Genomic DNA, 11,467 nt, shown 5'->3' on the forward strand with positions numbered 1-11,467 from the left:
CCTGCTCCTAGATAGAATCATATAAATCTACAGAAGAGGAGGCAGCCAGTCAGCCCTTTGAGCCTATGCTGGCTTCTTGAAAGAGCAATTCTAATTTTGTTTCAAACACTTCCTTACTGTCTGTAACGCTTTTGAGCTCCTTGTCCTCAGGTAACTATCCAAACCCTTTTAAAAATTACTTACAGAATCAGTTTCATTTACAGCATTTCAGATCTTGACAGAAGTGAGTGAAACAAAACTCAATTTCCAGATCAGATCTTTTGTCAATTATCTGAAATCGTTGACAACCCACCATCACCCCAAAACCATTTGCTGAAGCATGTGCTGGAAGGCTCAGTCTCACTCTAACCACTACCAAAGCAGCTCATTTATCTTGTGAATATATCAGCTCACGTCTCATCCTTTGCTGTTCCAGTGAGAACAGTCACAACTTCTCCAACCACTACTCATAAATGAAGTCTCTTATTCTTTGTAACATCTTGGTAAAACTTTCCTGTGCATAAAAACAGGAGGAGAAATAGGCAATTCTTATGATCATGGTAAATATCTAACTCAACACCCCTCTCTTCCCACTTTCTCCTCTAGTTTTTGATCCCTTTAGCCCTTAGAATCATATCTAACCCTTCCTGAAAACATTCAGTGTTTCGGCCTCAACCACATTCTGCAGCACAGAATTCACAGATTCACCAGGCTCTGGGTGAAGAAATGTTCACCCAGACTCATGTCAGACTCACCAGGCTCATGTTGCAGCTGTACAAAACTGGTGTGGCCACACTTGGAGTATTGTGTACAGTTATGGTCACTACATTATAGGAAGGATGTGAAAGCTTTGGAAAGGGTTCAGAGGCGATTTACTAGGATGGTGCCTGGTATGGAGAGAAGGTCTTATGAGGAAAGGCTGAAGGACTTGAGGCTGTTTTTGTGAGAAGAGGTAGTGGTTGGGAAGTGATTTAGTTGAGACATAGCAGATAATCAGAGGGTTAGATAAAGTGGATAGTGGGAGCCTTTTTCCTCAGATGGTGATGGCTAACACGAGGAGACATAACTTTAAATTGAGGGGTAATAGATATCAGACAGATGTCAGAGATAGTTTCTTTACTCACAGTAGTAGGGGCATAGAACGCCCTGCCTACAACAGTAGTAGACTCACCAACTTTCAGGGCACTTAAATGGTCATTGGATAAAGACATGGATGAAAATGGAACACTGTAGGATAGATAGGCTTCAGATTGGTTCCACAGATTGGTGCAACATCGAGTGCCTAAGGGCCTATACTACACTGTAATGGTTTATATTCAAAATGTCTCATCTCAGTCCTAAATGGCCTGCCTTGTACACGATGATCCACGATTCTGGACTCTTTCCTGCATTTACCCTATCTCATTCTGTTAAAGTTTTATCAGTTGAAAAGACATCAACCCCTCATTCTTCTAAACTTCAGTGTATGTAGCCCTATGTCTCTTCATACATCCACCCGGCAAACCTTTATTGTGCCTCCCTATGTGGCCAGAACACCCTTTTTCCAATAAGGAATCAAAACTACACACAATGCTCCAGGGATGATCTTACCAAGTCCACGTACAATTGTAATAATATGTCCCTGCTCCCATACTTGAATCCTCTCACTGTGAAGGCTATTTACCTTTTTCACCACGAAAAAGCACCTACATCCTTACTTCAGGATTGGATGTATAAGGACACCCAAGTCTCTCTGCAATTCCGCCTTTCCCAATCTATTGTCATTCAGATAATGTGCCTTCCTTTTTTGCACCAAGAGCAGATAACCTCACATTTATCCTTATCAAACCAAGCCTGAATGCACTCAAAAGTCTTGCTGGATGTGTGCATGGATTGCTTTATTACCTGAGGAATTGGAAATGAAGAAATTATCACTAACTAGTAGATACAAGGTTATTGGCTGCAGCAGCTAGAGGTAACTGGGTTTAAATGCTGGCCTGAGGAATTCCTGGTGCTAAGATGATTGGCCTACATCCACCCTTGGCTTCCTTTACTACATATGATTCCAGTCTCTGGAGGTAGCACTTCAACTTCAGATTTTGTCAGAATTCCTGGATACCAGACTCAGCCAAATGCTGTCTTTGTTGTCTGAAGAGAAGCCACTCTCATCTTTCATTTAATCTCATTTCAATTCATCTCTTTAATTCATGTTTGGACAAAGGCTTCAATGTAATCTGGTACCAAGAGGTCTATGTGGAGTCAATGACCTGTCTTGATCATCTGAGTAGGGTTCTCAAATGACACACCTTCCACCCAACCCTACAACATCATTTTATTACTGACACGTCAACACAGATTAGCAGTTTGCATAACCCTCCTGTTTGCAATCAGCAAGTTCCTTTTGTGTTTTAATAAATGTTATTGTTAAACATAAAAAGCATAAGTTGTTTGAGTTAGTCTATTTCTATATGAATCAATTTCTTTTATTTTTAATCATTCACAGGATGCAGGTGTCAAAGATTGAACCAGCACATATTGGCTATCCCAACCTGCCTTTGAAAATGTGGTGTTGAGCTGCTTGCTTGAATCACTACAATCCATGTGCTTTAGGTATAGCCACAGTGCTGTCAGGGAGGGACTGAGTATTTTGACCCAGTGACAATGAATGAATGGCACCATAGTTCCAAGTTGGGATAGTGTGTAGTTTGGAGGGAAACTTGCAAGTAGTGGTACTCCCACATACCTGCAGCCCTTGACCTTCTAATGATAGAAGTCACAAGTTTAGAAGGTACAGCCTTCTACAAAGGCGAATTTCTACAATGCATCTTGTAGATGGTACATTATACTGTCATTGTGTGTCAGTAGTGGCAAGATTGAATACTAAAGATTTTGGATGCAATGAATCCTTGAAGCGTATGTCAGTGCACTTATGCAGCCATTCTGATATTACTAGCAAGGAAATCTGGTTGGTCACAGCAGTCATAGCATTGATGACTGGTTCTGGAATTCACCACCACACAGGGACCTCGAACAAGCTGAAAAGCAGATGAGTCGATGGTTGGATGGGGTACCAGTCAAGTGGGCTGCTTTGTCCTGGATGATGTTGAGCTGCTTCTTCCATCTCTTCTCTATTGCGTTGATCATAAGTTTATACTTTCATAGAATCACAGAATCCTTACAGTGCAGATAGAGACTATTCAGACCATTGCGTCAGCACCGACCTTCAAAGATCATCCCAACCAGACCCACACCCCACCATATTAATATAGTTAATCCACCTAACCCGCACATTGCTGTGATACTACAGGGCAATTTAACATGGCCAACCTAACGTTTTTGGGCTGTGGGAGGAAAGAGCTGAAAATGTGTTGCTGGTTAAAGCACAGCAGGTCAGGCAGCATCCAAGGAACAGGAAATTCAACGTTTCGGGCCAGATCCCTTCATCAGGAATGAGGAGAGTGTGCCAGGCAGGCTAAGATAAAAGGTAGGGAGGAGGGACTTGGGGGAGGGGCGATGGAGATGTGATAGGTGGAAGGAGGTCAGGGTGAGGGTGATAGGCCGGAGTGGGGTGGGGGCGGAGAGGTCAGGAAGAAGATTGCAGGTTAGAAAGGTGGTGCTGAGTTCGAGGGAATCCCTCGATTCCCTCGAACTCAGCACCGCCCTCCTAACCTGCAATCTTCTTCCTGACCTCTCCGCCCCCACCCCACTCCGGCCTATCACCCTCACCCTGACCTCCTTCCACCTATCACATCTCCATCGCCCCTCCCCCAAGTCCCTCCTCCCTACCTTTTATCTTAGCCTGCCTGGCACACTCTCCTCATTCCTGATGAAGGGATCTGGCCCGAAACGTTGAATTTCCTGTTCCTTGGATGCTGCCTGACCTGCTGTGCTTTAACCAGCAACACATTTTCAGCTCTGATCTCCAGCATCTGCAGACCTCACTTTTTACTGTGGGAGGAAATCAGAGCACCCAGCAGAAACCCATGTAGATGCAAAGAGAATGTACAAACTCCACACAAATAGATGTCCAAGAACTGGAATCAAATCAGAATCCCTGGTGCTGTGAGGCAGCAGTACTAACCACTGCGCCTTTCATTTTCGTTAAGAAATCTTGAACTGTAATCAACATAAATTGAGAATTATCAACTAGGATGTTTTCTTAAAAAGACTTTGTATACACCTTCCTTGCCTTTCAGTGTAATGCATCCCAAACACAATGCCATTAATGACATTTGCTTTGAAACATGATGAAACAAAAAGACATGCATATATGTGCTCTAAATACCGCTCTTAACGAGAATGATTTTGGATGTGTAAATAATCACACATCTTAACATAATTTTTCACATTTTTTACTGCTTACATTGCACCACATCCCATTATTTTGTGAAAGTTTAGAAAATATTAAAATGTTTCACAGATTTTCCAGAGCCGTGGACAGCATAGTTTTATAGGGCTATGCTTGGCACTTAATAAAAAGGTACATCCGACAATACTCTTCTCAGAGTCTATGAAAAAGATCAATATAATATTCATCACTAAACAGTAAGAGGAAAAGATTTAAAGCAACAAACCAACACTCTGCAGTCAGCAGAGCCCAAGGGGATGAGCATGTGACAACCCACAAGAGAAATTTATCCTAGAAAGACAAAGGGAGAAAACTGCATTGACTTGATTGACCAATGGCCACGTAATCCAAATTTCAAGAGCAAAATATTTTAGAAGCTACCTGATCTGGTGTAAAAAGAAAGTGCATCTATTTCAGAATTCATAATTATTTCCCCTTCTTGGATCCCCATAGAAGATCCCCTTCCTAAGAGCTAAGGAAGCAGCAGCAAAACTGCCATTTAACAGACTGAGGACATAGCGACCTAGATATTTTTACCCCAAATATCTTTTTGATTAAACAATTTATTAAAGGGAGGGGGGAGAAAAGAGAGAGAGAGAGAGAGAGAGAGAGAGGATTCTTGGACAGTTCAGGAGAGAGAGAGATATGATTGTTGAACAGTTCAGGAAAATGTCTACTCTTTCAGTAAATAGTTCAAACACAAGAAAGTGATATAACATATTTGAATTAGAAGACAAGTCAGACTGATGCCCACTTTGGTATCTGACTCCATCCAGCTTCCCAATGTGTGAAACAGTCTAACATGATGCTGCAGTCCAGGTCAATGAAAGGAAGTCGTTCAGACATTTGCAAGGTTTAAAATCAATAAGGTCTAAGATAGGCTGTGTGTTCCTTTAAAAAAATTTCTTCCTCTCCCGACGTCCCCACCAGTACATTTCCAGTGACTCTCATTCATTTGGCTGAACTGGTCCTCACCATCAACATTTTCTCCTACAAATCCTCTCATTTCCTCCAGATGAAAGGGGTAGCCAAGGGCACCTGCATGGACCTCAGCTATGTCTGTTTCTTTGCCAGATATGTGGAACAGTCTAACTTCCGCAGCCACACCGGCACCACTTCCCATCTTTTCTTCCGCTACACTGATGACTGCATCAGCACCATCTCGTGCTCCCACAAGGAGGTTGAACAGTTCATCAACTTCACCAACACATTCACCACACAAAGACCTTAAGTTCACCTGAACCACCTCAGACACCTCTCTCCCATTCCTCCATCTCCATCAACGGTGACTGACTCAACATTGACATTTTCTACAAACCCAATGACTCCCACAGCTACTTGGATTACACCTGCTCCCACTCTGCCTCCTGCAATAACGCTACCCTTATTCCCAATTCTTCTGCCTCATCTGCTCCCAGGAGGACCAGTTCCACCACAGAACATACCACATGGCCTCCTTCTTTAAAGACCACAATTTCCTCTCCCATGTGGTTGAGGATGCCATCTAGCGCACCTCATCCACGTCCCACACCTTTGCCCTTGAATCCCACCCCTTCATCCACAACAAGGATAGACCTCCCCCCCCCATCTTCCACCCCACCAACCTCCATTTACATCGCACCATCCTCCGCCATGTCTGCAGCCTACAAATGGACCCTACCAGAGATATATTGCCCTCCCTACCCCTATCTGCTTTGCATAAAGACCGTTCCCTCCGCGACTACCTCAACTACCCCCAACAACCCATCCTCCCCTCCTGGCACTATCCCATGCCAGAATTGCAAAACCTGCGCCCTCACCTCCATCCAAGGCCCCAAAAGGAGCCTTCCACATCCATCAAAGTTTCACCTGCACTTCCACACATCATTTGCTGTAAATGTTGCTCCCTATGCAGCCTCCTCTACATTGTGGAGACAGGACGCCTACTTCAGAGTGCTTCAGAGATCATCTCCAGGACACCCGCACAGGTCAACCCCACTGCCCCTTGGCCGAACACTTCAACTCCCCCTCCCACTCTGCCGAGGACATGCAGGTCCTGGGCCTCCTCCATCGCCACTCCCTTACCACCCGACACCTGAAGAAAGAAAGCCTCATCTTCTGCCTCGGATGCCTCCAACCCCATAGCATCAATGGGGATTTCACCAGTTTCCTCATTTCCCCTTTCCCCACCTTACCCCAGTTCCAACCTTCCGGCTCAGCTCAATCCTCATGACCTGTCCTATCTGTCCATCTTCCTTCCCACCTATCCGCTCCACACTCCCCTCTACCCTCACCTCAATCCACCTACTGCACTCTCAACTACGTTCCCTATATCCCCACCACTCCCTCTCCCATTTATCTCTCCACCCTCGAGGCTCCCAGCCTCATTCCTGATGATGGGCTTTTGCCCAAAAGTCAAGTTTCCTGCTTCTCTGCTGCTGCCTGACCTGCTGTCTTTTCCAGCATCACACTCTTGGTTCTGTACTTTAAAATGCGAATTAGACCAGATGAGATGTACACAAGGATACTGAACAAAGTGGAAATTACAAAACAACTAGCTGTAATTTTGCAATCTTCCTTATACTCCTTTCTGGCGCCGGGGGCTGCAGAATTGTAAAGGTTACACAGTTGCACAAGAAAGCGTGTAAAGCCTAGCAATTGTGAACCAGTCAGTCTAATCACAATGCTAACATTTCGAAGAACAATACAATGGGATAAAACAGTAGTCACTTGGGTAGATGCTGGTCAAGTTTCCTCACTTCCCCTTCCCCCACCTTACCCCAATTCCAACCTTCCAGCTCAGACCAACCTCATGAACTGTCCTACCTGACAATCTCCCTTCCCACCTATCCGCTCCATCCTCCCCTCTGACTTCCATCCTCACCCCCATTCACCCATTGTACTCTTTGCTACCTTCTCCCCCCACCCCACCCATCCCCTTCACCCCATCCACCCCACACCTCTGCCTGATGTTTTTGATGAGATAAAAGAGGGCTGATGAGGGTAATGCTTTGATGTGATGGATATGAACTAACAAAAAGCATTGATAAAGTGGCATTCAATAAATTTGAGAACAAAAATTAGAGGTAACAACACGGATAAAAAAGATTGGTTGAGTAATAGCAAACAAAGTGTGGACAGTTGGCTTTTCAGGTTGGATGGAGATTTATAATGATGTTCCCCCAGGATTGTTTTAGAACCCCTGATGAATATTAAGTGACCTAATCATTGCAAAACAGGGCACAATTTCAAAATTTACAAAATGTTATGAAATTTGGAAACATTGTGAAGCATGAAGACGACAGCACAGAACTTCAAAAAGATACAGACTAGTTAGTATCATGGGGAGACAAGTCACCAATGAAATTTAATACAGAAAAACAAAAAAGTGATTTATTTTGTTAAAAAGAATGCAGAGAGACAACACAAACAGTAGAATTCTAAAGGAGTACAGGGACCTGGGTTAAGGCGTATAAATCATTGAAAGGTGTAGGACATACTAAGGGCGCAGTTCATAAAACTTACGGCATCTTGGATTTTTATCAACATGAGCAGACAGCACAAAAAGCAAGACAATTATATTAAGCCTGCATAAAAAAACTAGTTCAACCTCAGCTGCTATAAAGCACCATACCCAAGCATCACACTTAAGGGACAGATGTAAAGACATTAAGAAAGGTGCAAAATGTCAAAAGTATGATTCCAGAGATACAGTACATCAATCCAGAAAAAAAAGTAGAGAAGATTGCTCACACTGGAAGGATAACCACCTGATGAAGGAGCAGCACTCTGAAAGCTAGTGCTTCCAAATAAACCTGTTGGAATATAACCTAGTGTTCTGTGATTTTTAACTTTGTCCACCCCAGAACAACACCGGCATGTCCAAATCACACAAGGGGAATTCGATACAGGAATGCAAATAAAAGATCTAGACAGTGCAGACTATTCCTATTGTCAGAAAGGTCAAGACTCAAAGGACATAGATATAAGGTATGCGGCAAAAGACACAATGATGATACAGTGAGAGGTTAGGATCTGGAATGTAACGTCTCAAAGTGTGGAGGTGGCAGAGTGAATCAGGTTTTCGAAAAGGAAGATCATCCACTCAACATGAAAAATTTGCAGGGCTACACAAAGAAGGTCAGTGTGAGACACTAATTTCTCCTTCAGATTGCCAGCACAGACAACAGGCTCAATGGCCTCTTTTTATGTGGTATCCAATCCACGGTTCTAGAATCAGGTTTGTGTTCATGTCTGTTGTTTTACTAACATTGCTATTGTGATGCAGCAGTTCAATACAGAAATTCTCCCCGCCCTTTAACAGTTGCCTCCTGCTCGTAAACAAAAATACGTGTGAATACAAACCTCATCACCCAATTACCATGTATCTCTTCACAACTCATTCAAGAGCTAATCTATTTGTACATCAGATGGATCTGAGTTAGGGAAATTATTCAACTTCTGACAAGTTGTGGCAAGACAATCCATTCCTGCTGGAAGACAAATGCAAACACAAATGCTCAATACCAGCATCTTTTATTCTGCCCATCCACTTCCACTTTAATTCTTCTTCCCTCCCCTTTCCAAATTTCATTAATCCTCCTACCAGCTAAATCATTTTCCAACGTGCGTACTTCGCATTTCTGATATTCTCCCTTCCTCACGCCTGCCTCTAAACAGTTTCCTTCCACTCTAATTCCGCAACCTTAGCAATCCCAGGCAAACGTCTCTCAAACCTCATCCCAATCAGTCAGTCTCCTTACATCAATATTATTGAAAGGAAACGCGAGATCAGACTCAGTTCAATTCTATTGAAGCACTTGGACATGCGTTTATTTTTCAGCGCACATCCATCGCTGGGACGAAGACACCTAACTCCAACTCTTCATAGATATTTTTTAAACCTTATACATCAGCTCGTCAATGACGCCCCCCACACACATTTTTCTTAAAACCCAATGCACCCTAAAAACGACCAGTTTTGCACAACAGTAGAAAGACACGCACAGACACCCTCCTGAACCCAAACACGAGCACATGGAGCCTGTTTCTGAAAGTGTCCGATCAGGGCTGTGCTTGTAACCCTCAGGGATGTAGCCTTCCCAGCCCCCCACCCATCTCCTCCCCAAACTTCCCTCCATCAGCAGGGAGAGGCAGGCACTGAAGGTCACCGAACCAACAACACGCAAACAACCATCGTCACGCTTTGGTTTAAGGAGCGAACTGAGTCCAGAATGGAAGGGGAGGGAATCTGTGAAAGGGAAAGCGGAGGGTGGCAACGGTCCTCTCTCTCTCACCTTCCGAAAATATCACGGTTAGAATCCAAGTCAGGACGCAGTGCGAACAGAGCTGTCCGAGCGCCATGTAAACACGCTGCGATCACCCAGGAGGAGGAACGGGGAGGGGGGTGAAGGACTGAAAGAGCGAGGTGGGGTGGGGTGTGGGGGGGAAACAATCTTCAAAAGAAACCGCTGGCAACACGAAACCTCCTCCCTCGATCATCCAACGCCATCTTGTGTGCATGCGCGCGCGCGGCCAATCGCACGTCCCCGTCGCAGCTCGCGCCCCCTCTCCACCGGCGAACCGTTGGCTGGTGCTCGCGCGACGAGCAGTCCCTCCCTCCCTCCCCACCCAGGAAGAGTGGCGCGTGCGCTGTGCAGGCCCCGGACCGTTGGGCGTCTCTTGACACCTGTGTGCCCCGCGCGCATTGACACCACCCCCCCCGTTCCCGCTTTCGTTCGGGCCTGCAGCATCCGTCCCCAATGTATGGACATTGCATCTTTTTGTTTGCAGCCCCACGGAAAGTCTTCTGCACATTGTTCATTGCAAACCTTTCAATGCAACCGGCTTCAATTGCACATGGTACTCCGAGGAGTGCAGTGCAGCCTTTTGAGGTTTCCTACTTCCCCGCCGCTCCGTTTGATTAAATTGGTGGTCTCCGATGAGTCTTTACTAGGGCTTGAGTTTACCGTCTTTGTGAACCCCGGTTTAATTCTCTTTAGTGGGTGGGTTTTTTGAAATCAGTTGAATTCTCACCCACCTGGTTTGCCTTGACCCAAACTGCCAGCAGATTTAGGTGGCCTCATGGGAGGAAAGAAACAGCAATTGCTGGAAATGCTTAGCAGGTCCGGCAGCATCTGGGGAGGGAAATATAAGTTAACGTTTCGGGTCCAATGACCCTTCCTCAGAGCATGGGGAACTTGACCAAATAGAATGGTCCGCAACGCTGATGGATTTTGATGTGAATTTTCCCTTAGGTTATGTAAAATCAATCCGTCTGTACCTGAAACAGTTCTAAAAAGTTAATTCTGCTGCCTTGTTTTTCCAAGTTATTAAATTGAACTTTGCACATTGTTAATCATCAGTAGAAAATCTACATTTTGGTTAAACTATGTTGAAATGAAGTCATCACAAAATTAAAATTGAATACAGAGCAATGACATCTGTTTAATGAGGAGTTCACCATCTAGTTTTGCACACACTTGTGCTTTTCTTTCAAAACACTTTATGCTTCTCTCGATTTCCTGAAAATGTCTGGAGCCATTTGTTTCGGACTGGAATCTAACCTATTTAATAGTTTTGTTATTGTTAATCCTTTATTGTAGTTCCACACAATTTACTAATGAAAGGACATCATAATTTGGGTAGAATGTACTGTGTAACTGTGTACTTGATCCAATATGAGAGAGTGTGTACCTGGTTTGTTTGCAATTGGGTAGTTTAATGAGTGGACAGACTAAACATTAAAGTGCATTAGTTTGCTTTCATTTAGAAGAATCAGTTTTCTTCTGATTGGGGACAAATCCTGTAGCGTGGAAAGGTTTTGCTTCCTGTTTACATAAAGTCCTAGTTGGAGTTAGATGTAAAATTGAAGTTCCACATGAATAGAGGACATAATTCAGAATAGTTAAGAAGCATGTCATCTTGGTGTAAGCAGTTTAGTTTACAAATTCCAGACCAGAAGTGTTTGGTTGGAACACTGAAGACATTATTTGAAACAGAAAAGTCTAAGCTCACTTGTGTGAATAGTCAAAAAGAGGCGATCATATTCTCAAGACTGGGAATTGAATTAAATAGTTCCGTGAAATCTATAGGTGTGATAGAGAATGGAATTGCCTCCTGATATTTGAGTGCTGTATTTTGATGGTGTTGGGATAGATTAGATTGCATTTGCTTACTGTA

The 11,467-nt window shown here is 44.0% G+C and overlaps 1 protein-coding gene across 1 annotated transcript in view; it reads right to left on the minus strand.

Moving 5' to 3' along the window:
* igdcc4 (immunoglobulin superfamily, DCC subclass, member 4) overlaps nucleotides 1-9,664 on the minus strand; it is a 144,767-nt gene extending 135,103 nt beyond the window's left edge. The window contains exon 1 of the mRNA XM_060852974.1: nucleotides 9,583-9,664. Coding sequence (XP_060708957.1) covers nucleotides 9,583-9,649 — 67 coding nt within the window. The 5' untranslated portion in view covers nucleotides 9,650-9,664. The remainder of the gene's footprint in view (nucleotides 1-9,582) is intronic.
* Nucleotides 9,665-11,467: the final 1,803 nt, after the last annotated feature.

This window comes from Hemiscyllium ocellatum, chromosome 39 (genome assembly GCF_020745735.1).
Source record: "Hemiscyllium ocellatum isolate sHemOce1 chromosome 39, sHemOce1.pat.X.cur, whole genome shotgun sequence".
NCBI classification, from domain to species: domain Eukaryota; kingdom Metazoa; phylum Chordata; class Chondrichthyes; order Orectolobiformes; family Hemiscylliidae; genus Hemiscyllium; species Hemiscyllium ocellatum.